At 39.9% G+C, this 26,786-nt stretch overlaps 2 protein-coding genes across 3 annotated transcripts in view; both read right to left on the bottom strand.

The window, feature by feature from the left end:
- Window positions 1-220: 220 nt before the first annotated feature.
- Window positions 221-9,202, bottom strand: LOC311625993 (trace amine-associated receptor 1). 2 transcript variants are annotated; one of them, XM_084890814.1, is made up of 2 exons: window positions 8,912-9,202; window positions 221-2,618 (listed from the first exon to the last, which is right to left on the bottom strand). In XM_084890814.1, exon 2 carries the CDS (start codon window positions 2,508-2,510, stop codon window positions 1,494-1,496), a length of 1,017 nt encoding a protein of 338 aa, XP_084746940.1. In that variant the 5' UTR covers window positions 2,511-2,618; window positions 8,912-9,202; the 3' UTR covers window positions 221-1,493. The 2 variants fall into 2 exon arrangements, with proteins under 2 accessions (XP_084746940.1, XP_084746939.1); XM_084890813.1 differs by lacking the exon at window positions 8,912-9,202 and adding an exon at window positions 8,009-8,548.
- Window positions 9,203-14,867: 5,665 nt separating this feature from the next.
- The window catches only part of LOC311626038 (uncharacterized protein), a 36,415-nt gene continuing 24,496 nt past the window's right edge, over window positions 14,868-26,786 (bottom strand). The window contains exons 11-16 of the mRNA XM_084890863.1: window positions 24,551-24,743; window positions 23,144-23,435; window positions 22,339-22,700; window positions 17,989-18,159; window positions 15,809-15,943; window positions 14,868-15,497 (exon numbers count right to left, since the gene is read on the bottom strand). Coding sequence (XP_084746989.1) covers window positions 15,474-15,497; window positions 15,809-15,943; window positions 17,989-18,159; window positions 22,339-22,700; window positions 23,144-23,435; window positions 24,551-24,743 — 1,177 coding nt within the window. The 3' untranslated portion in view covers window positions 14,868-15,473. The remainder of the gene's footprint in view (window positions 15,498-15,808; window positions 15,944-17,988; window positions 18,160-22,338; window positions 22,701-23,143; window positions 23,436-24,550; window positions 24,744-26,786) is intronic.

The following is a 26,786-nucleotide window of genomic DNA, read 5'->3' as shown; positions in this document are numbered from 1 at the left end:
AAACTTTCCTTTCATTTAAAATTGGCTGCCTTGTTTGAATTTACTCAGCAGCTTAAGTCACTATTAATAAATAGATAAATCCCAGCCGCTGGTGCTACCAACAAGAAAGAGACTGTGGGACGTCTGAATGAGAAACAGCTCATGGCAGATCACTGCTCATCATTTAGAATGTTTGCTCATGCCCTGACCGGTTTGGCTCAGTGGATAGAGTGTGGGCCTGCGGACTGAAGGTCCCAGGTTCCATTCCGGTCAAGGGCCATGTACCTTGGTTGCGGGCACATCCCCAGTAGGAGGTGTGCAGGAGACACAACTGATCGATGTTTCCAACTCTCTATCCCTCTCTCTTCCTCTCTGTAAAAAAATCAATAAAATATATATTAAAAAAAAATGTTTGCTCACTTCCTTTTTGGGGATCTTATTTGAAACCACCATTTGTCCCTCTTTTTGTATTTGTTACCCTAACAAGCTTGGCATGTCTATTCTGATTATGCCTCTTATTATCCCTCCGGTATCACTGCTTTGATGGGTGACAGCCTCTCTTTTGGACAGCCTGGAGCCCAGGGAGTGGATTTGTTTTACTTTGTGTAGCTTACATTTTGAGTCCTGCCATACCAAGAATAATCTTGAAATATGGCTAAAATCCTTCCAGATACTTTCATGAACTTCAATAGCAGGTAACAGACAGAAACAAATTTAATTTCTATTTTTTAATAAAAAGGAATTAAAAAAGAACTACGCTGTCAATAATAGGGAAATAGCTAAAAATATACAATGAAATATATAATCACTCAAAATGTTTTTAAAAATTTTAAATAATATAGTTATTTCAGGAAGTGAGATGTAGTGATATTTTTCTTCCTTATGTGGCTTTATGATATTTTTTCTTAATTTTGCGAATTTCCTACAAGTATGAGAATTAGGAATACCTATATTCAAGAGATGAAAATAGAGATATTTAAAAATTAGAATACAAACAGAAAAAAAATAAAAAATAAATGTAAAAAATAATTAGAATATATATTAAGAATTTGTGGTAAATGGCAAAGTATATATAGATAATTATTTAATAAATAACATTTATGTGCAATTTTAGCTGATTTTACAAAAAAACAACAACACAAAAAACAATACATATTTAAGCAAATATATGACAAAGTACTCTAATTTGCATTTCCAGTGCAGCTTATGGTTTCTACTGCTGAATAACTGAGTAAAGGACCACTTTCAATTCCGTGGTGGTACATGAAAAAAAACAGGAAAAGCTTTTTTAAATGTAGTACCTTAAATTCTGGACTTGCAAAGCTTCCTATGTATGGTAAGAAGGGCAAAGGTTATATGCACTAAATCCCAAGTAGGAAGCAGGAGATAATCATCCTGCCTTATTAGACATTCTTTAAATCAAGTCACTGACTTAAAGACAATACAGTTGGTGCCTGTGGTATTCATAAATATCGTCACCAGCTGTTTTGCAAAAACAGTAAGGTATTATAATCCTATGGATTTGATTCTAAAAATAATTGACACCGAGATGAATCTTTTTGGAAAATTTTACCAAATAGAATCATCTTCAACGCTCTTCTGAACCAGGGATAGAAGAATGCATAAATCATTGGGTTAAAAGTAGAGTTCAAGTAGCCGAACCAAATCAATGCATCATTCAAGGTGGGCGGGATAGTGTAGTCCAGGAAAGGATCCATAACTGTGCAGATAAAGAAAGGACACCAGCAAAGGAGGAAAACTCCCATCACGATCCCTAAAGTCTTCGCAGCTTTGCGTTCTTTGTTTCCTGAAATTCCACTTTTCTCTTCCAACCCAATTTGAAGCTTCAGGTGTGCATTGTGAATGGATCTTGCCTGCCCTTTAGCTATGAAGTATATCCTATAATAGACATACAACATAATAGACCCAGGTATGTAGAAAGAAGTCATGAAGGCCAGAACCCCGGGTGTTTTGCTAAAGAAGACGGAACAACCCCCTACACAGTGGGTGTGTTCGTAATACATCTGCTCAGCTCCTTTGAAGTTTAGCCCCAGGAAGATCATCCCAAATGCAAAAAGGGCAGGGACGCTCCAGCTGATGGAGATCATCACAAAAATAACCAAGATGCTGATCTTGGCCTTGTACCGCAGCGGGTCACACACAGCGTAGTACCGGTCAATGGAAATGAAGGACAGGTGGAAGATGGATGCCGAGCTCAGCATGATGTCGGTGCTGGTGTGGATTTTGCAGAAGACTTCCCCGAAAGGCCAGCAGTGCTCAACGGATCTCACCATGCTACAAGGCATGACCAAGCAGCCCAGCAGGAAGTCCACCGTGGCCATGGAATGGATGAGCCAATTTGTGGGGGTATGAAGCTGCTTGAAGTGTGATATGGAAATAATAACTATGAGGTTGCCAGCCACTGTGGTCAGAATTATGAGCACCATTAAACTATACAGGGAAGCCCGGACATCATTTGACCAGGTGCTGTTCATACAGGAAATGTTCATTATATTGTGGCAAAAGGGCATCGCTCCTGAAGGCTGTCCACCAGTTTATGTTTTCCTTTGTGTGTTGAATCTTCCTTTGAGTCAGGTTACAGTTCCACCTTTTATTCTCATATGGCTATCCCAAAAAACCTGGGAGGGGGAAAAAAATAAAAAGAGTGAATCATTGGCAATTTGATTTCTCTCACTTCTAACAGAGTTACCTATTACTTCTTACTGAACAATAATTATTTGGAAAGGGCTTTATTTCTAAATCTTGTTCAATAGTTGAGTTTAATAGTTTTTTAACATCTACTTGATGTCAGATACTGTGCTAGAAATGAAAAGCTGAATCATTAGGTAGAAGTATATAAAACTGCCACTTTTATAAGTCAGAGAAGACCAAATGATGAATTTTTCACATGCTTTAACCTATGGAAGTTTTGTAAGGGAGGTCATATTCTAAAGGGTAGATTCAAATTGCCCAAAAGCTTAGAATTGGAATGCCTTAGTGGGAAAAAAAAAAAGTGAAATATTTTAAGGTGTCTCTTGTACAGAAGTAATACAGTGGTACCTCGACATACGAGTTTAATTCGTTCCGTAACCTTGCTCGTATGTCAAATTGCTCGTATTTCAAAGCAAAATATCGCTCGCTCGGCGACTCGTATCTCAAAACACTCGTATCTCAAGGCACTCGTATGTCGAGGTACCACTGTATTCTGTTTTTGCATTTGATCACATTTTAAAAATATTTTTTACTTTATAATTGATTATAGTGGAAAGAAATATATATATACCTTTACTTCCACTTTGCAAAGCACTTACACATATATTCCATGCATTGTTTCATTTAACATTTTGACATCGATAATTAGCAACATGATTCTTTATAAGGAAGACATGACAATTTTATTAGCAAGGAATTGAGGCTTCGTTCATAAAATCATTAAAGCTGGAATAAGACCTGATGTCTCAATTACTAGTACAGTTCCTTTTTTTTTTTTTTTTTTACTAACCCAGAAAAGATCAATTCAGATAAACTATTGTCAAGAGCATTAAGCTTTGAACTTTCATATAAGAATGCAGAATGTTTTGAGTAATGGCACCAACTGAAATGTCATTGTGGCCTAGCAGGGGTCCTCAAACTTTTTAAAGTGGGGGCCAGATCACGGTCCCTCAGAGAGCTGGAGGGCCGGACTATATGAACTACTAATTTCTACTGTAACACCTCGGCTGCGCTCACTGCCCAAAAAACCTGGCGGGCCGGATCAGACTCCTCTGCGGGCCACATGTGGCCCACGGGCCGTAGTTTGAAGACCCCTGGAAAGTATTAAGGGTTTTTAATATTTTACCAAGCTGGGTGGTAAGGAGGCAGTGCGTAGAGGAAAGAGGCTGAGCTGAGAGCCCAAGGCACTGGAGCTTTAGTGTGTGCTGTGGGCAGGTACTGGAGCTCATTTTTCTTTTTCAACCTCTGAAATCCATTATAATCTTTTCTCATGCAATCTCAATTTATAAAACAGAGAAAAGTAAACTTTTAAAAACAGAGATGCATCCTTTTACTAGCCTTCTCCTCAGGCCTCACTGAGGAACCTCAAAGCTTCACGGGACCCAGTTTAGAAATGTCCCTTTTGTTACTATATGATTCTGCAATTATCAGCTAAATTATGAAATTTGCAGTATTTTTGCAACATTATACAGTAGAGATGATAGATGATGATAGATAGATAGATGGCAGTTTGGAGAAAGAATCTAAATTTATGGCAATCAATGAATAACCCGACATTACTAGTATATTGTGAAACTGCTAAAAAAAAATAAAACAAGCCTTAGAATTCTAGGAGTTTGCCTTCCTTTTCTTTTTCTTTTTTTTTTTTTTTAATATATATTTTATTGGTATTTTTACAGAGAGGAGGAAGGGAGAGAGATAGAGAGCTAGAAACGTCGATGAGAGAGAAACATCGACCAGCTGCCTCTTGCACACCCCCCACCGGGAATGTGCCCGCAACCAACATACATGCCCTTGGCTGGAATCGAACCTGGGACCTTTCAGTCCGCAGACCGACGCTCTACCACTGAGCCAAACCGACTTCGGCAGGAGTTTGCCTTCCTTTTCATCCTTCCCATTCCCTCTGGGCTGACAGTATAGACCAAGGTCACCTAGAAATCTAAATTTATCTAAAACTAAAATTGGATGAATAGAATATTTAGAAAGTAAAATGCATATTCTAATAAGTTTAAAACACCTATTCCAAAAACCCTTTTCTAACTTCTTTTCCCAAGAAGAAACATACTCATATGATATAAATCATAAGATTTATTTCAATAGATACCCAGGCCCAGCTGGTGTGGTTCAGGGGTTGAAAATCAACTTATGAACCAGGAGGTCCCAGTTTGATTCCCTGTCAGCCCACATGCCAAGGTTGTGGGCTCCATCCCCCATAGGAGTTGTACAGGAGGCAGCCAGTTAATGACTCTTATCACTGATGTTTCTACTTCTCTCTCCCTCTCCCTTCCTCTCTGAAGTCAATAAAAGCATATTTAAAAAAAAAAAAATAGATACCCAGACCCATTTAATGAAAGAACAAACAGTAGACTAAAAACTAGGTTATTGAACTAAGCAACATTTTACTTATAATTAAAATTTACCAAAAGAATGTATTTTTCACTATGAAGTTTAAGTATGCACTCAACTAAACTCTATTGGTTAAGTTGCTAATCTTTTACTTAGACTTTTTTTTTTTTCCTTCCTATTCCCTTCTTTTTTCTTCTTTCTTTTACTTACATTATTGGCATATTAAAGGAACAAAGCAGCTTACCCTAATAACTATTTACAAGTGTTTGCTAATTAATAACTATCAGTTAAATAATCATTCTTACTTGATGTCATCTTGAGCAGATTCACTCAAGATGAATAAGGAGAAACTGGGATCAAAAAAAACAGTAAGAGAAAGTGAGGAGAAAGGGGAAGTGTGTTCAATTTTGGAAGAGTATGTTCATAGAAGATGAAAAAAATCATTTGCCAATTTTATATGCCCTGTATTCGTGCATCTAAATGTTAGGTTTCCAGATAAAAACTAAACAACTCAGAGGCTTCCCTCCTCATATGTTACAACCTGATTTCAGAGAAATAAAGCCTTAAGAATAGTGTCTTGGAAATTGTTAATATGACATTTCAATAGAATAATTTTCTGCCCAATTTAACAATATTACACATCACTTTTATGTGAGTTTTTTTTAAGTGTTATAATTTGTTTTTAGATTTTCTTGTTTAAGTAAATGCCCTATGATGGTATCATGACTTGAATGGTTACCTAAGAACATGACATAACAGTGGTTTTGTTTCTTTTCTTTCAACTTTAAAATTTTAGATAGCTAGAAATGATTGTTCTCTGTATATACAAATTATTCAAGTTGAACATACAATAGTTGGATGGAAAGTAAATAAATTTCTCATTAATTATCTAGCTAAGCAAACATTCTGTGCAAATGATCTAATCACCTGATGTTTGAAAATGACAGATGAATTAAAAATATATTGGCAGGAGTTATAGTTTTCAATAGCTCTGATAGCAGGACAGGAACTGGCTGGTAGAGTGCTCACAATGTCCCAATGAAGGGCCATCCACACTAATCCCACCATGTCCTTTGTCCCTGACTTCATCCAACATCCATGTCTAATTGCTCAGTCCCTCATTTCCATACCGTTGTATACAACTACTGAACCCATCTCTTAATGGACCATTACTCACAAAGCCCTCCAAATGTGCCCTTTGGAGCTTACAGTCATCACTCTACTTCCTCCAACTCTTTTCTATATGCTTCCTCACTTGGTTTAACGAAAATTGTCTCTCCTCTGATAATACTTCACCCCTTGTCCTCTGCCAAAGGTAACAGATTTATCTCCTGCATCGCCAGAACCCCTTTACACTCTAGGACCTGGGGGAAGAGGAAGTGTCCTCTGGTTCTCATCGTCATTGCAGATCAGTGTTCCTCCTGCCTTTCTAAACTCCACCATCTGCAAGCTTTGAAGTCCTGTATTCACACTATGTCTCCTCCGGCTATACTCATCTATGGATGCCCACGTCATTTCTCTTTATTTCTTGGAGATGTTAGCTTCTGACCACCCGTCACTTTCTCCAAGGCTACCTTTGCCAAATTCTTAATGATTTTTTTTTTTTTGTCCACGTAAATGATCCATTAATAAGGTAGCTAAGGAAGACTAAAATAAGATGACTTTGAATTTGACCTGAAGAAAGTGAGGAGCTAACCACGTGGGCATCTGGAGGAAGTGCAATCCAGCTACAGCAGTGGTTCCCAGCATGAGGCACACACCCCACAAGGGGACAATTTGATTTTTAAGGGGGGGGCAATTCCAGAATGAGTAATTAACAGTAAATTTTTCACATTTCTTATGGTCCTAGACTAGGGGCCTCATATACAGTTTACAAATATATACTGTGACATATTTATGCATTTCATTTCTCTATTATATGTCTTGAAAGTTTATTTGCTATTTTTTCATATCACTTCATATTATTATTATTATTTAAAACAATTTCTTAGTGATTTCTTCCTCACTACTTCAACTGTCCTTTTGTTCTTTTATTATATTTTCTCTTGCATGGATGCCATGTTCTTTGGCCTTTTAGGCTCCCTCCACGTGAATAGGAGTTCACTTTTTGAATAGTAAGAATGGTATGTCACAGGGGAGGGCATCAGGATTTTAGAGATGTTTATTTAGGTGAGACGGCCAGAAAAAGGTTGGGAACCACTGAACTAGAGGATACAGAGAGCAAAGGTCCTGAAGTGGGAGCATGCCTAGTGCGTTTGCAAAATAGCACAGATTAGTGTGGTTGGAGAGAAAAATAGATGGGGACGCCAGAGACGCTGCACGAGGCTGCACTGAATAGGGCCTGAGGCCACAGTAAGAATTTTAGCTCTGCCCTTGTGTGACAAGGAAGGCGCCAAAGCATGTTGAATCCAGCCACATGATCTGACCCATTCTAACAGATTAATTGTGCCAGCTGTGCTGAGAACAGAGGCAGAAGGCAAGGACAAAAGTGAGGCGATGATGAGGAAGCCGAGGCACTGCCCCAGGGGATGAAGATGGTGGTTTGGGCCAGGTCAGTGGCTGTGACCATGGAGCGTGGCGGTCAAGGTGGGATATCTTCCACATTTCCTACTATGAGAGTGTTTGCTTTCATAATCAGAAGAAATATATTTAATAAAATCAAGTGTATTGTATATGAATTAAGTTTCAAGTGAAACTTTGAAAAAGTATTGTTAAATCGTTATTAATATGTTTATATTATTTGTGCTTCTTTTGCTTACATAATTCTTTCTATGAGTTATTTTTACCTTCATATTAAAATCATACTTTTGCTAAATTTCTGAGCTAACACCATGCAAATTTGTTCTACCTTCTAAGTTTGGAAACAAAATTAGGACTTGATAATAATTTTATTCCTAAAATATGTTTGTAGCTCTGAAATTTATCCAATAATTTTATTAAAATACTGAGCACATTTTTGAAAAATACTTACTTTAAGGGAAAGAAAGAGACAAGAAGCAGGGAAAACAGAATTTCCAAATGTTTAGGTCCTGATTCTCGGGGTAAGCCATCATTGGAAGCAAACCATTTTCATCCTGAAGAAACAGGAAACATGGCAAAATCCATTTGTTTGTTTATACATCACCATAGTCCCACAGATAAGAGGGAAAACAATCTACTGCAATATTGTGGTCAATAGACTATACCTGAATGTGTACATGTATAAGATAATAGGTATTAGATTTCAATAATCATAAATAAAAGATTCTTAAGTTAATTGAGCTAATATATGGCATGTAAAGACACACACACATTCACGTGTGAAGTCATTCAGAAATGAGCCAAGATTATTACCAAATAATAGTTGTGCAAATCAGATTTTAGTTTTGTAATTTAGTATATAGTAACAATACCATACATTTTAATGTCAAAACCTATAAAAATCTCTAGGAAGACTCCTTTTATTATGCTAAAACAAGCCAAATACACAACATGGAATTTCCTTTTTCATGTACAAGAAAAGGAGGTTTTCAAAATCATATTTCAAAAGGGGACCTCTGCAATGCTTTTGACAACAAAGATAAATTTTTTAAAAAAATCATATTTCAGCTTACCAAATATCCGAACTTTCCATAGGTAAAGTTTTCCTAAAAGTTCGACATCTTAAAATGCATGCGAAAGCAAGCTATTTATAATATTTAACTATTTTTAGCTTCTCTTACTAACACAGGTATTAACTAATTAAACTTATAGAACCCTTGTTAATCTTCGCATCAAATAATCCTAACATTAATATACAAATAAGTACCAACCTGTTGATAAGTCTTATTCTCTGGAGCATTCTCCCTGGCTTTGCAGGTTGGCGTGGCTGTGGGGTGAGTGCATGGAGACCTACCTGCTCAGGTGCGAGAACAGAGCCAGCGGATGAGCCAACAGCAGAGACCTTGCCTCTGGAGGAGGCCGCACAGCTGCTGCTGGCTGGAGCCGCTGCTGCTCTCAGATAGGCCACAGCTCGCAGACAGGATGACGCAAACATTGAAATCTGAAAAAGATAAGCTGATCATAAATCTTCCTGACACAAGGTAACTGTATTATTGAGAAATACAACAGGGAGGTGCTTCTATTCTAAACCAGCATCAGGAAGCTAACAGTGAGCAAGCTAAATGGAGAAGGTAAATACTTTAGAAATAATTTCAAGCATGGGCCACCAGTAACCAGAGTCATGGGTGTTAACAGCACATAAATGAAAGCACCTGCCTATTAAACCTCCTTAGTTGTTGATTGATTTGAAAAGAAACTGCTCCTGTATTAGACACAGGTACAAAGGAAGCAACTAGCACTATAAAAATTGTTCATTTTTCAAGTCAGATGACTTGTACCACCAAAGGAATATTTCTAAAAAGGAGAATGTCCAAGACTCAATGACATCTTGTAGTTAGAAACTAATTTAAAACAGTGGCTTTCAGACTTTTTTTAACCACTAGGAAGAAATGCCTTTTATAATATGACTGAATACACATGTAGGTATTCATCCGTAACAGGAGCAAATGTTTTCATTTAAAAACACCCTTAACTCATTCAGTTAATTCACTCTGATATTTGCTATTTTTAATTAGTGGGATTCACACACCATAATGTTACTAAACACAATCAGGAAAACATTGTCTTAGAGCACATGTGTCAAACACACGGCCCGCGGGCCAAATCCAGCCCGCCAGGCCTTGCAATGTGGCCCGCACCGCGCTGTCATCACTGCACTCCACTGTCAGTTTATGACATTGTCAGTTTATGACTGTTCAATAAACCATCGGCCCGCGATTTTGGCTGGATTTTAGATTTTGGCCCCTTCTCTGATTGAGTTCGACACCCCTACCTTAGAGGTTTAGTTCATCAATTTTTTAAATTCCTATATATAACTTCCAAAATGACAGTCTTATACATGGAGCCAGGGCCTTCAATAATAGCAAAATGGATAGTTGAACAAGTACAGTGTCTCATCTATTTCTATCTGTTTCTCATACTGACACAGGAAATCATAAGATCATTATGATAGACTAGAGGCCGGATGCATGAAATTTATGCAAGAATGGGCCTTTCTTCCCCTGGGCACTGCCTACACTCCAGCCCAGAGCTACCTTTCTGCCTTCCCACACTGCCCAGAGGCCCGGAGCAGCTGGGTCGTGCAGAAGCCCCAGGCCACTAGGCACCTGCCTATGCAAATTAACCTGCCATTTTTATTGGGTTAATTTGCACACTCACTCCTGATTGGCTGGTGGGCATTGTAAAGGTACAGTCAATTTGGATCTTACTCTATTATTAGTGTAGCTTGATTATTGGTTTCAATTCTTCACTCTCCTAGCATCTTTACCTTTGTCTTTGCTTCACTGGGAGTGGGACATATTTCCCTGTCCTTTGAACTTGAGCTTTGCATTTTACTTGTTTTGGCCAAAAGAATGTAGACAGAAAAAAAGGGTGTCCGTTCCAAGCCCAGTCATTAGGAGAACTCACACGTTTATGAGTGTCCTCTGTGCCATCCTTGTCCAAGGAGGCTGAGAGGCATGTGAACCAGTCCAGGGCATACAGATGCACACTACATAGCAAAGCTATGCGAGCTGCCTCTACAGATTCATGAGCAGAAGTTGCTATTATTCTAAGCTCCTGAGTTTTGGGACGGTTTGTTACATGGCATTTTCTTGGCGATAACTACCTTGATATCTATTACCCTGTTTTCCAGCTCTGTCATCACACTGCCACAAGAAAAATGCTGACACCACACAATAGGTCACCTGTGGTTTAAATGGCCATTAACAGCCTAGCTAGTGTAGCTCAGTAGATAATTCTCTCTCATCATTGATGTTTCTATCCTTCTCTTTCTCTCCCTTCCTCTCTCTGAAATCAATAAAAAAATAAAATAAAAGGCCATTAAAAAAATTTGCAATAGCAAAAACAAACAAACAAAAAAAGCATAAAATAAATAGTACGCTTTACTAAATGAAGCTGACCTTTTACTGGGTGAATATAACCCTGGCTTCAGAAATTGCTGGATGTTAAGGTTGGTTCTAGAAATAACACCCAAGTTCACTTCTTAACAGTACATAGAAAATATTATTCATCTTTCTGAAAATGAGTTTCCTCATTAAGTACTTTTCTTTATTAAAAATGTTTGATGTTGACACTACTGTAGGTTTCCCCCACTTCCCCTCTTCCCTTCCCTTGGATGTCACCACACTACTGCCTGGGTCCATGGGGTATGCATATATATTCTTTAGCGAATCCCTTCACCTTCTTTATCTAGTCACCCTCTTCCTCCTCTCCTCAGCCACATGCCAATCTGGTCTATGTTTCTGTGCTTCTGGTTCCATTTTGTTGGCCAGTTTATTTTCTTCATTAGATTCCACAAATACTTTTCATTTTGTGAATGAGTTTTCTTTGCAAGCAAGCATAATGCCTCGTGTATTAGAGTTCTAGGAAATCACAGTACAAGTCAATCTTCCTTCCCTTTACAATGTCATTTCTTTTTTAACCTGAAAATTTATTTAACCAAGTAGACTTAGGATGAACTGTGTGTGACAAATGGTATTGCCAGTCCTCTTACTTTGGGACTAGTTATTATTTATCTTGAGAACACATATATATAAGTCAGTGTTCTCCAGGAAAAACAGAACCAACAGGTTGTACATAGACATAGGAAGAGGTTTACTAAAAATATTGATATAGAGAGGGCAGCATTCTGCAAATTTTTGTAGGATCTGAGTTTCTTTCTGGATTCCCTCTTCCTCCTCTCAAGTGCCCTAGAGTCAAAAGACCCAGTAAGAAGTAACTTCCCTCTCACCATTCCCCACCATGGGAGGGAGAATCGGGGATGTGTAATTGTGGATCTCCCACAGTGTGCTGCTCAGAACTTGTCTTACATCTTAGGAACTCTTAGAAACTGAATTTACTGCTCAAATAAGCCAGGTTACTGTCAATAATAATAAAGGAGAATAATAGGAAGAAAAGGAGGTGAAAGAGGAAAGATGAAAGAGGAAAAGAAGGAAGAGGGTCAAACATGGAAGGAGGAGGAAGAAGAGGAGAATGAGGAAGATAAAAGAGAACAGGGAAGAGGAACAACTTTTAATAAATCTGTAGCCAGTCACTGGGCTGAAGGCAATAGATAAAATCTCTCGTTTATTCACATAAGCACTCTAAATAACAGATGCTATTTTCATCATTGCTTTACAAAGAAAAAACCTGAGAATTAGGTACTAAGTTACTACTGAGGGCCAGCAGTAGAATTTGATTCTAGATTTGTCTGACCCTAGAGTTCTGAGCTTCTAATGACTAAAAATAATTTTGGTGAAAAAAGTTAAAATGAAGTGTGTTCTTTCTTTGTAGCTTATTTCTGCCACAGACCTTCCAAACAGTTGGGTGGGAAAAAATGAGGTAACTACATTATTGAGAACTTGATATCAATCTATGCATAGTTGACCAAGGGAGCATTATTAATCATAAGCTAAGCAAATGAGATACACATTAACAGTTGTTTAAAAACATTAAAAATTAGTATTTGTAATTATTTTAATTACTAAAAGTATTAATTATAGTATATTTTTATCAACAACCTCTGAATATAACTTTTATTTATTTTTAAAATATATTTTTATTGATTTCAGAGAGGAAGAGAGAGGGAGGTAGAAACATCAATAATTAGAGAGAACCATTGGTTGGCTGCCTCCTGCACACCCCACACTGGGAATCGAGCCTGCAACCTGAGTATGTGCCCTGGCTGGGAATCAAACCATGACCTCCTGGCTCATAGATCCATGCTCAACCATTGGTCCATGCTGGCTGGGCTGAAGCTAACTTTTACATTCAGTTAAAATTAAATTATATATGTAACTTAGGGAAAATTTCAGGCTATCAGGTTTTATTTTCTTGCTATAATACTTTTATAATTCATCTCTACAGCTAAAACTGAATACACACAATGACAAGCTTTTCAATTAATTTTCACTCATATTGTGATAGCAAATAAACCCTCAGTTAATTGTCTTTGGTGGAGCAAGATGAAATTTTATCATAAAAAGAAAGAAAAAAAATGAGCTGGTTCACAATCAATTTCAGTTAAATCAACATTGTAATCTGTAAAAACAGTATTTTGTGATACTCATATTTTCATAACTCAATTCAAAGTTTATACATTCAACATGTCTACAAAGCACATTACCCAAACATTAACTATTTATCAGATAATCTACCACCATACTGACAGGTGGGCCTTACTTGCTTTGGCAGGAGTTCAAAGTTTCTAGGTTTGGTGGCGAAATAGCTATTTACCCTGATAAGAGTTCTTGCTGTATTTCAGTGGCTGGGCCACCATACGGAACTGATTTCAAAACAGAAAGATTAAAAGAGCTTACTCTTCTGTTGACACATTTTCAATGATCCTTCTAAATTTACCTCCTAAGTCTGAAAGTTTCCTACTTTTCATGGTGACATCCTCCTCCCAAACATCTCAAGGGAAACTTTTATTCTCTATGCCACATCAACAGATATGACCAACTAACTTCAATCTTTGTTCCAGACTGATACCTATTTGAATATTGCTCATTTACTTCCACTTTAGCCCTTACCCTGCATTCTATCAAAGACTGTGATTAATAAAGCTACAATATTGACTTTGGGAATGTGTCATATTGCTCTTACAAAGGCAAGGATGCAATTAAAATCTGGCTTTAATCATCATTGAGGGACTCAGTTGCTCCAAGCTCCAGCACTGGGGCAGCAGCTTGAAAGGTGCATACAGGGAAGAACGGAACTGTCTGATACCAGGCCGAGAACTGGAGATGCAGCGTTCACCCACACAGAGTGCTACCAGAGGCCATTGTTCCTTTTCTGAGCCCTTTCCCCACAGAGCAGGCAGGCAGGTGCCATAGCTGAGTCATCTCCATCCACCTGGCTATCAGTTTGCCCTGCCCTGGTGATTCCCTGAGACCCTGCCTCTCCCATCTTACAGGCCCACCCAAGATGCTTCCAGTGGCTTTTCTATATGAGTGGCCTGTCTTGGCTCATGCTTCAGACTTTATTAGAATCTCTCAAGCAGCATCTGGCCTCGGTGAGCCTGTACCTCTCACTAAGCGACCCCAGGCCCGACACAAGCACTAGCTGACATTTGTTTGCAGCTTGGCCTCTGCTGGGCACCTGTAAGCCCAGCACAAGTAGCAGCTATCTGCAGATCACTTTGTAGCTCATGCTGGGTAGCCCGAGGCAAGGCACAGATGCTGACCTTGGTCTGCACCTACTGGGAAGCTAAAGATCCAGCTCACCAAGTGGACCATGTTTCAGACCATGTCGAAGCACCATCCAAACACCTCCACAAGTGACACACTCAAAAGGCAAACTCAGCAGACATTAGAGCCCCAATGAAGTAAGTCCTGCTCCCTGTGGTTGGTCTGCATGGCTGATCCTCTGTGGTGGTCACAGCCAGTCTTTGCAGCTGAGTGGCCTGGGGATAAATCCCTCCCATTAATATGCCATCAGTAATCAATAGGAGAGTATACAAAGCCCATGCAGGGAGGGGGCACCTGGAGGGCCCAGCTCAGGTAAATAGATGTCTTGAACTCTGACATCTACTACATTTGGCCACTTTACCAAGCTTGGGAGGGGCAGCAGACCTATATAATACATAAAAACACACACAGGGAGGCTGCCAAAATGAGGAGAAAGAGAAACCTGTCCCAAATGAAAGAACAGAGCAAGAAATTAAAAATCTATTTGAAAAAATGACAGAAAACTTCCCTAAACTGGTGAAGGAAATAGACATACAAGATAAATTGTGACTAAAACAAAAAATTAAAGACAAAGAGAGAATCTTTTTTTTAATACAGTGATGCATTTATTTTATTCAGCAAAACCCAGGAATTATAGGTAAACTATTTAATATAAATTAATTGACATAAACAAAATTCTAGACAAATCTAAAAATAAAATCTTGAAAGAAGGAAAAACATACACACACCTAAAATTACAGTATTAGGTAAGAGCCACGTGATTTGCAGATCTAGGTTGCTCGATACAATTACTAATCACCTAGGAGAGGTGGGCAGGCGCCATTTTCCATTTCCACCACTAGACACAGTTCAGTGCCCAGTTTTCATACAGCGTCTCTTCCTTCAGTCTGTTGTATTTTGGTTGTTTTGCAAAACTTGCTTTTATTTTAATATTGAGGTCAGGATTTCAACTGCTGTAAAATTATAAGTTTTTATATTTCTAGCAGTGTCTGAGGAGCTAGTTCCCTTTGCTCACAGGTGCAGGCATGCTTCCCACTGGCAGAGCTGCACGTACCCTGCAGCTGGCTGTCTGGAAAAGAAACCAGCTGTCTCCTTCCCTCGTGCCTCTGTCTTTCTCTTCGCAGATCCCAGGTTGTGCTGCTGTGATCCTTAGATCCAAAGTCAGCCAGCCTCTTGTTTCCTTTGTGTTTATATGGCATTTTTTCTGTGTTGCTGTTTAGAATAAATAAATTATTTACATTAAAAAAAAAAAAAAGAGCCAAGTGATTTATTATCTTAGGCCCGGTACACAAATTCATGCACAGGTGGGGTCTATCTAGCCCAGCCTGTTGAGGCCAATCAGGTCTACAGGGGAGAGGGGCTGTGGGCAGTTGGCCAGCCAGCCCAGCCCCATGGTCAAACTCCCCATTGAACTCCCAGGGAACAATTTGAATATTAGCCTGTTGTTATATAGGATAACAGAGCAAACAAAATCACTGAAAACTTAATGAGTATAGTATAGGTGTTATAACTATGAGCATTACTGTTAGTGTGTATGCCATGAAGTCTGATGAAGCATTGGATGTATGGTCCTTCTCATACACCCTCCCAAAGAGAGTTACTGTCAAGACAGGTCCAGATGGTGGCTTCAGGCTCAGCAAGCGTCCATCACTCAACACCTAATTAAAACACAAAGAAGTTGACTGGATCTAACTTTAAGTTATACAACCCACAACACACTTTTAAAATTCAGTACAACTGGACAAGGAAACAATAAATATAATGGCCAGATTCTGTTCTATCAGAAATATTTGAAATGATACAGAAGGAAAATTGGAGCCATGGAACTGGCACTGATTCATTTATTATTGAAACTAGGGGCCTGGTGCACAAAATTCATGCACATTAAAAGGGAATTAATTAGAGGAAATATTTTAATATTGCTATTTGCCCTTTCTCTATAATAGAAGTGTCAGAGATGAAAGAAAATTAGTAAAATGTATATGAAAAATCTTCCTCCTGTCAGAGTCTGGGGCACACCACGAGACCTAGAGTCAAGTCCCCACCCACTACCCTCATGTGCTTCGAAAATGAAGAAAACCCAGACCTTGCCAGCTCCCCCTGCCCCCCATCAAGACCCTCCAGGTCCGGGGTGAGGAGGTGGGCGTGCGCACATAGCCTCAGGTCCCCTGTCCCAGCGCCAGGGCAGGGAGTGTGGCCTGATGTCCCCGTCAAGTCCTGCTAGGTGGGGGGCACAGCCTGAGGTCTCCCGGCCTGGTGCAGGTGCAGTGGGTGCTGCCTGAGGTCCCCTGTCAAGCCCCACGAGGCGGGGGGAGGAGGGGGAAAAGGGGAGGATGCGGCCTAAGGTCTCTCACCCCAGCCATATGCCAAGCAGCCTCAGGTCCCTGCTGTTCGGTTGTGATGTTACAGTGTCCAAGCTAATTTGTATATTTCTCCATTATATAGACAGAAAAAGATGCCTGTAATAAATAGCTTATCATTTACTTACCTGAGGAAGCATCCCATAAGTTAATAGATATAAAACAGTGGATTTGGGAGTATATAAGAGAAATCTAGTCCTCTCAGACAAGATAAAGACTCCTTGAAGGATTAGAAGGGATTGACTGACTAAGGGATTTCAGCTGAATGTCTATCAAGCCTGTCAATCACTCACCACAGCTCCCTAACCTGCCCATTTCCCCCAACTCCCCACAGTAGCTGTTTCTACCAGGAGAAAGGAGTGAGAGCAGAACTTGCAGGAAAAGCCAGTAGAAAAATGGGGCTGGGCAGAGTGCTTGGGCAATATGGAATATTTCCAGTCTCTAAAAATACACTTAAAAACAACTCTGCTTTCTTACCAACATCAGACATTGAAATTCTCTCTCCTTGGCTTTTCATTCTTTCCTGTTCTCCTATGGCCACATGGAACCTTCACCCACATCATGAGAGGGATTCCAAACTCATTAGTCAACAGAGCCAAATATCAACAGTACAATGATTGAAATTTCTTTTGAGAGCCAACTTTTTAAAACTTAAACTTCTTCTAATGCCACTTCTTCAAAATAGACTCTCCCAGGCCATGGTATTTTGTGGAAGAGCCAGACTCAAGGGGCCAAAGAGCCGCATGTGGCTCTTGAGCTGCAGTTTGGCGACCACAGCCCTAGACCATCGCTGCTCAGTGATGCCAACGGGTTTTTTTTCTAGTGGGACTAGTCCTGAAACTCATCAAATCTTCTTTCTACCTTAAACAGTCCAGCCTTGTCCCTACAGTTCCCACAATAGTATTTGTCTTTATTCTTAGGAACACACTAATTATTATATTTAGGCTTTCCAGGTTAAGAAAAAAAAAAAAAAGCAGCCTGGCCACTGTGGCTCTGTGGTTGAACTTCGACCTATGAACCAGGAGGTCTTGGTTTAATTCCCAGTCAGGGCGCATGCCCGGGTTGCAGGCTCAATCCCCAGTATGAGGTGTGCAGGGGGCAGCCGATCTTTGATGTTTCTATCTCTCTCTCCCTCTTCCTTCCTCTCTGAAATCAATAAAAAATATACTGGTTTTTTTTTTAAAATACAATCTTCTCAGTGTCTTTCCTTAGTCCTAAGGTCAATTTTACCCTTTTCAAATAGAGATTTTTGTGACCGTAAGCACTTGGGTAGGTTTTGTACTCAGAGTACATTTCATGTACTCACATGAAATGAGTTGGCAATATTAAGCAAAGATTCTTACCTGAAATTCTCCAGGTGCAAGCTGAATTTCACTCAGCAGCACCTCAGGAAACACATACTGGGTTCCAAAGGTGCCACTGAGGGAGAACATTTCAAACCTGGTGGAAGCAGTTTCAACTGAGTGACCACACGTGTGTAAGCTCATTGTCTTACACTTCAACAGAGTGCAAATCTAGAAAGTAAAGGCAAACCGTTAATTCCTAGGCAAGCCAATTGAAACACTCTCCTGACCCTGAAAAAAAAATGCCCAGGTTCCTTTGTTTGGAAAAATATTTTCCTCAATTGATTAATCCAGTTCATTGCTGAATAGCTAATACAACTAGCAATGGGGGGGGGGGAGGGGGGGGAGAGAAGAAAAAAGGATGTCTTCTTTTGAAGTTAAGCGGAAAGCATTTAGAACAAGTGTGTTAAGATGGGATATGCTGTATTTTTCGGACCATAAGACGCACCAGTTTTTAGAGAAGGGAAATGAAGAAAAAAAGATTCTGAAACAAATAGTGTCCTAAAATATTTTATGTGCATTAAAACCCAACATCACAGTCATAAACACATGTAATCAACCCTGTAAAGTAAACAGCAGCATTTAGAACCATTTAGAACCATTATTAACAAATATAGTCAGCAAAAGACAAAATGTACTGTAAAACACAATAACGAGAGACTTCAGTAATAAATTGGAATAAAGTTGAAGATTTATGGTAAAGGTTCTGCTGAGATCTACAGTATGCTTACCCAGTAGTCAAGCACGGCAACAGAGGGCGGAGAGGAATGATTGGGGGAATAGACGCGGCATTCTTCCGGGCACGGAGTACGGGCCAGCAAGGGGTACAGGCGATGATTACGGTTTGGATTACGCAGTTACCGTACACCGCACCTGGGCTGACATGGAGATATGGCTGCAGCGAGGACATGGAGGCTGACTACCATACATGGGAACTCCTCTACCACTCGGGGTTTACAGAGCTGGGCAGACACTCTGGGCACGGAGGAATGGACAGTGGCTGCAGCAAGCACACAGAGCCGGGCAAGCACACAGAGACCACACAGAGCCGGGCAAGTAAAAAAACTTTTTTTTTAAAGTATATGTGTAGGCTATATTTGGACCATAAGACGCAGGGACTTTCCCCCCCACTTCTGGGGGGAAAAAAGTGCGTCTTATGGTCCGAAAAATACGGTAAATAACTTTCAGATAAAGGTAGAATACATGCTTCTTTTTGTTCCCTTGAAATCCTATTAAAACTAACATTATTGTTTTTAAGATAGAAGTTTAGAGGATAGGGGTCCCGGAGGGTAGACCACGGCACAATTTTAGAAGCAGGGATGTTAATGCAAAGGTTGTAACTGAGTTAGCTGGTCTAAGAAAGCCAAGTCCTAAGTTGGTAGTGAGGAAAGCCAAGAATCAACCCAAACTGCACTGCGGAGTACTCCAGAGATTCCACTCCTGCTGCCTTGATACCTCCGGTGCTGTTACAGATGTGGAGGCTGAAGTAAGGAAAATTGGTGGGAATTTGTTAAAGATGCCTCAGATTCTGAGTCCCCACCATGGATGGGCAATTGCCCCTCCCCTATTCCAGTAAAAGACGGGCATTTATTTCCAGAGAGGGAAAGTAGATGACATTGAGATGGAGGTTTTAAATGATGTGGTTGAAGGGGATTGCATGAATTAATCATGGGAAATGTTGGGATCATCTGACTTTACCACAACCCCACCCTGTGAGGTCATTTCTCCCACTTGACTCTTTACATGCTGCCAACAAAGCATTTGCCCTTCAGGAACAGAGATGCTAGACAGGAGTTCCAGTTGAATTAAGTTCAGATAAGTTAAAAATAGTAAAAATAGTTTTTAATATGAGAATGTCCCAAATATCACAAGGGACATACTTATATTTTAAAAAACAGATCCTTGCTTACCTGAACTTTACATTTACTTGGTCATCCTGCATTAGAAAGATTTTGAAGCTTAAAACACCTGACCAACCCAAGGGGAAGTCTCTAAAATTGCTCACCTGAGGGATTCCCCTCACCAAAGGCCGAGTGAAATCACCCTACTGTGCAGCTTGGAAAGGCAAGGATGACCCACACGCTCAGAACTTTCAGTCAGTTTTTGGTAATCCTATTGTGTCACCTTATATCTGAAAAAACTACTAAATTGAGAATTTTAAGTTCTAAAACCTGTCTGGAACCAGTGGTTTTGTCAAGGGTACACTGTCCAGCAAAACAACAGAGGACTTTGTTTACTTGACAGGCCTCACACCAAGAAGGGACTTAACCACTGCTCTCTCCAGTGGAGCCAAGACTCCGGTGGAGGCAGAGAGGCAGGACAAGATTGAGGAAGGAAAGGAAAAAAGATGGAGAGAGGAAAAGCCAATAGATGGCCATATTGTTTTATAACCAATTTAAAATTCTATCACAAAAAAGAACAATTATATGTCATAAGTTTTGAATTTTAAAAATATGGCAATGTAATATCATATATGTACCATATACATAGTGCAATTAATGTCAAAATGTTAAAGAATATATGGTAATATTTATATGGCAATAAGTTTTTCTACAAAATAACTAGTTTAATTTTTAATTGATGGGCATTTTCTCTAACCATTTTCCCTCCTTTCTCTGGAACCTAAGAAAACTGATTCCTACATTTCCAACCTTTTTTTGTTGCTCTTTCCCTTAGGCCTAACAACAAACAAGGTTCTCTTATCTTTTGGAAAAACAGCGTTTGTGGCCAGAGTGACTGTCTAGTTCAGCGTTTTTCAACCGCTGTTCCGCGGCACACTAGTGCGCCGCGAGATGTTGCCTGGTGTGCCGTAGGTGCAGACAAGACAAGAATTTTATAATTTTTCACTATTTTGTTTACTTAATATTTCATAATAAAGTAATTATAAAATACTTTCTTTGTGTTTATTTGATTCCTATTCAAGAGAATTACTTTATATATAGTCAATATAGGCACAGAGTTAAATTTTTTAACATTTTCTAATGGTGGTGTGCCTCGTGATTTTTTTCATGAAACAAGTGTGCCTTTGCCCAAAAAAGGTTGAAAAACACTGGTCTAGTTCTTGTCTCATTTCTCTTCCTCCTGTCTCAGACAAGAGTTTTGAAAAGGGCCCCACCAGCGTGGCTCAGTGGTTGAGCATCGAACTATGAACCAGAAGGTCAGGACACATGTCTGGGTTTCAGGCTTGATCCCGAATAGGAGGTATATAGGAGGCAGCCAATCAATATTTTCTATCTCTCTCTCCCTTCCTCTCTGAAATCAATAAAAATATACTAGTGTATCTTTTTAAAAAGAGTTTTGAAGAGGAAACATTCACTCATTCTTACAAAATTTTTACTTCCCTTCAACTTTTCAACCTATTGTAATCTGTCTTTCACTGTGTCATTATATGCTCAGAAAATTCTATAAAATTGCACTTATTCATGCCAGTAATGTTAAACATATTGCAGCGCAATGATGTGCACTGACCATCGGGGGGCAGCACAGTATGAAGAAAGGCCCAGGCCAGAAACTGGGGAATGGAAGGTCCCAATCTGCTCTGATTGCTGGCTAAGCCTAAGAACCCTACCCATGCACGAATTTCATGCATCAGGCCTCTAGTTTTCATATAATATACACATAATATATACTTGGTATGTAGTAGGCACTTGATAGTTATTTGTTAAAAAGAACAAACATTGATAGAGTGCCTATCACACAGCATACAAAATGTTACACAGTGGGGGCAGTTCCATCACTCAAAAAGCTTTCAGTCTCAGGATATTGCAATAATCTGGGTAAAAAAGGATTGGAGACCAGATCATGAAAGATAAGACCAGAATGGGAAGAATAAGAAGTCTGATTTTTTTTTTTAAGAGTCCCATCACATAAGACTATTACAGTTCCTGCTTTATAGCTGAATCTTTTCAGCAATAAACTATTTCACTATATATCTCAGAGATCAACTCCACATGTGTCGAGGACATACTTACTGTTAAGCTGTATACAACAAAATAGGCATGAGTGAACATATTGGGAAAATGGCTACCTTTGTTCAGATAGGAAATATCAGACATTAATTACATATTAAAATAGTCTCTAATGTGATTATTATATCATTTCAAACATTGGTACTGCAAATTAAATGTCCTGGCGTTTTTCCAACCAGTTTAATATTAGACTAACAATTGCAAGTTAGCAATGCCTAACTTAATTTGAATTTCAGACAAACAACAAGATTTTTAGTATACATATCCCCCAAAGTTGGACATACTTATACCAAAAAACAATTCATTGCTTATCTGAAATTTAAATTGAACTGGCTATCTTATATTTTATCTGGTAACTCCACTGCCACCCAGATAATCTTACCTGCAAATGATAGCTCCCTTCCACAGTATGTAGTCCATCAAATGCCCCTAGGGCGTACACTTCATCTGTTCTCTTCTCAGACATCTTATAGCTTAGATGACAACAGAGCTCTTTCTGACAAACTGTATAATTTCCTGTGACTCCTCTGAGCTCCAAGAAGGTGTATTCATCAAAAAAGACAGTGCCCTTAAATGCCTTGTTGCTTGTTAGGAATGCTTCTATTCCACTAGCATAGGAAGTCCAATTCACCTTGACAGGGCGCTTTGGGTGGGAATCCAGCTGTGAGAGAAGGAGTTTTCCCTTCTCTGTCTTCATATCATAATGAAATGCTCTTGGAGAATCAGGTGCGTAGATGCCACTTCCTGGAAGCGACACGTTGGAAATGACATTTGAAACAGAAAAGTGAAAATAATAACATAGTTGTTACTGTTTTAAACTCACGTTCACATTTTATTTCCTCTCAGGTATATATTTTACTAACTTCAGTGAAATATGCTGAGGACAACAGATGACAAAAATCCAATAGAGTCTGACCCCAAGAAGCCAAGAAGAGTTGTCACATAAGAAGTGGCAAATTTTGGGGGGCAGAGGGGAGAGAAAAAGGATGTTATTTAACTTGAATAAAACTAAATAAACCTGGAAACAATGTATATGAAGATTAATTCTACAGCCTGTCACCAGCTAGAGACACAAAAATTAAGAGTTGAAAAACATTGTGTTAAGGAGTACATATTAGTTAGAAAATATATATTTTTTTCTTTTTGGATTCCATCAAGCTTGTAACATCTTAACAATTATACATTACCTGTCATTTTCTTTGAGGGGTGATGTATATTTGATGCAAGGAAATTGACCTTCATGCCCATAGCCCAAGCTGAGTGGAATTCAATAGCTGACAAATGCGGCAAAACATTCATCCACGCTGTGGGAAACAGAATGGTGTCCACATGGAAGTCTTTCACCAGAGTCACAGCAGGATCATGGAAGAGTATATCGAAGCACGTGAATATGCCAAACCTCCCAAAGGTGGTGTCGAAAGTCACAACCTCAGGCTCCTTGGGTGCATTGAATTGATCTTCACCCAAGAAAAGGTTTTGCTGCAATGAACAGAAGATGAAGTCGGGAGAAATCTCTTTTTAGAAGCTGGCCTGGATGTCCCTGTGTCTGAAAAAGTACAAGTGCACCTGGATTCTGCAGTGCTAATTTCATCTATGGCCATCGGCTTCGTAGGGAAAGAGTGCAGAACTTGAGATTACTATGGCTAAGAGGAGCCTTTGGTTCAATCTCCACATTTTTAGATATGTACAAGGGAATCCTTATCTCTTAAGACCTGTATCTTACAAGAGGTAGGAGCGAAATAGATAATGCATATTTGCCAAGAACACATCTATTTTCTGAGGATAAAGGACTTTCTTTGCTTCTTTTTCATTCAAATTAAGTCTACTTGCTAAGTGCTTTTTCATTCTAGCCTTGAGCCATTGCCAGAGTATGTCTTTAAAAGGAGAAAGTCCAAAAGGTGACATATAGTTCAATGCAGGTATGATTCTCATATACTCCCAACAACATACTCCTGTGTTCCTAAGTGTACAGGAAACCTTTCGAGCCTCTTTATAGGAGCTTCCCACACCTAATCATCACTTTCTCTGCTTTGTCTCTACTCATCTTCTAAAGTATGCATTTCCTATCTAATAATTCTATCTAATAAAGAGGGAATATGCTAACTGACCCTCAAGCCATTGCAAAGATGGTGGCACCCACAGCCGATAAGGAGGGAATATGCTAATTGACTGCCCCATCCTCAAAGATGGCAGTGCCCAGTCACCTCAGCCCTGCCAGGTTGGCAGAAGCATGATGACAAGGCCAGGCCCACTTCACATGCCTGCCTCTGGAGTCGCCCACACCCTTCAGCCCCTCAGCTGCCCAGGGCTGGCCTGAGGCTCAGGTAACCAGGGCCAGCTGAGGCTTGTGCTGCTGGCAGTGGCAGCAGCAGAGGTATGATGGGGCATCACCTTCCCCTAATCGCCAGGTCTCCTCCCACCCCTAAGGGTTCCTGGGCTGTGAGAAGGGGCAGGCCAGACTGAGGGACCCCCCCCCCCCACTCCAGTGCATGAATTTTTATGCACTGGGCCTCTAGTTATCAATAATAAGGATTTCCCCCTCTTGTCCACTTTATTTTGTTATGCATTTAGTAATGATTTGGATTTAATTCTACCTTATGATAGCGTGCCACCAGTTTTCCTTGAGAGTCAAACACAACATCAGTGTTGTATTGGTAACGGCCATCAGAAGGACACTGGGGGTCACTGGCATTGCATGGCTTCTTGTCCCCAATATTTGCCACAACGTAGATAGAGTTTTCCTTGGCCAGGCAGCTGAGTCTTTCTTGGACTGGGGTGTGGCCAAATTTGGTATGTGTTATTGGAAGAGGAAAACAAAAATCAAGCTTAGCTTTTTTTTTTTTTTTTTTTTTTTTTTAAATTTATTGATTTTACACAGAGAGGAATTGAGAGGGATAGAGAGTTAGAAATGTTGATGAGAGAGAAACATCGACCAGCTGCCTCTTGCACACCCCCCACCGGGGATGTGCCCACAACCAAGGTACGTGCCCTTGACCGGAATCGAACCCGGGACCTTTTGGTCCGCAGTCCAATGCTCTATCCACTGAGCCAAACCGGTTTTGGCTCAAGCTTAGCTTTTAATAAAACTCAGGATGATAGCGGCCTGAACCTACCATGCAATATTCACATTAAAATATAAATTCTCAATATTGTAGAAGATAAAGATTAAAACGAAAAGAGACTTCAGAGGAAGTACACACTTGGGGGAATTCATTTGTAAGAAATGGTTCTAGAGTAACACTCTAGGCCAGGGGTCTTCAAACTACGGCCAGCGGGCCACATGCGGCCCGCAGAGGAGTCTGATCCGGCCCGCCAGGTTTTTTGGGCAGTGAGCGCAGCCGAGGTGTTACAGTAGGAATTAGTAGTTCATATAGTCCGGCCCTCCAGCTCTCTGAGGGACCGTGATCTGGCCCCCACTTTAAAAAGTTTGAGGACCCCTGCGAGTCTAGGCCATGTATTTTTTTCTTCTTGGCATTTATCATCATCCATAATCATATATTCATTTATGTGTTAATCATATATTGTATAGTAGATCTTATAGATATTATGGGCCAAATATACACGCATCTCCTATTCACTTAACCCATGCCTATCAGAAAACAGGCATTAAAAAAATATTTTGAATGAAAGAAGGTCAATTTAGAAGGAGGATTCTAGGAAGATGGCAAAGTTGGAAGCACCAGAAATCCATTCGTCCCTTTAGATAACAATTGCACTTGCAGAATCGGCCTGATATAATACTGCAGTTTATTTGAAGGCTTGAAACTTCCAGGGGAGGGCTTGGAGGGTAAATTGAGTTATTTTCCATCTATTTTAACACTTAGTTCAGCAGTAACTACCCATGACCCATCTTTACCCCACCCCCCAGGGCAGGCAGCCATGCAGGTGTTCCGGGAGCACTGTGCGGGCAGTTTATGAGAGAAGGGTGAGCTATAAGGCCCCTTTCCCCCAAATATTGGGAGTCTGTGTTCTGAGCATTGATAATTGCTTCTGATCTCAGAGGTGCAGACTCGGGGGCAGGCAGCCTTTGTTGTACCCCTCACGCCTTGTTCCAAGTGACTTCTAGGGGATTTGTAAGGCCTTTATTTTTTGTCCCCTTTGGGTGCCAGACATTTAAGGACTAGGACATCAAAAAGCAATCGCATGTACAGAAGAATTTAGAAAGTCACCGCACATGCCCAGGGAAAGGCACAGGCTAACAAAAGACCCAGAAGACCTTAACTCCTCAAGCTTATGCCCAGTACATCAACAGCTGTAATAATCAAAACAAACAAGAGATACAAAACCCCGAAGAAGGGAGAAGTTTTAATTTCCAATTATCGCATTATAAGATTCAAATGTCCATTTAGAAAAAAAAAAAAATCATAAGGCATACCAATAACCAGGAAAAAATAAACTACCAGGTACCATCCTGGAGAAAGACCAAATGCCATACTTACTGGACATAAATTCTTCCATTTGAGGTGTAGCAACAACACTAGCACATATTTCTGTTTCCCTGTTCTCAATTTCAGGGCTAGAAGGTTGGTTTTGCCATAGACCTCAGCAACCTTTCACTTTTCAACTTAAAGGATGGACTTCATAGCTTCTTTTTATCATGTCCAAATGGCCAGCATCACTACTCTTGTGTTTTGGAGCCATTATTAAGTAAAATAAGGGTTACCAGCACACAAGCACTGTGATTCCGCATCAGTGGATCTGATAACAGATGGCTACCAAATGACTAACGGGTGGCTGTCCTGTGCAGTGTGGATACACTGGACTCAGAGATGAATCACGTCCTGGATGGGAGAGTGGGGCAGTGATAGATCTTATCACGTTACTCAGAAT

This window comes from Pipistrellus hanaki, assembly GCF_964339955.1.
Source record: "Pipistrellus hanaki genome assembly, chromosome: 7".
NCBI classification, from domain to species: domain Eukaryota; kingdom Metazoa; phylum Chordata; class Mammalia; order Chiroptera; family Vespertilionidae; genus Pipistrellus; species Pipistrellus hanaki.
The sequence above is the reverse complement of the archived record's forward strand: the minus strand, read 5'-3'. Positions and strand labels throughout refer to the sequence as shown.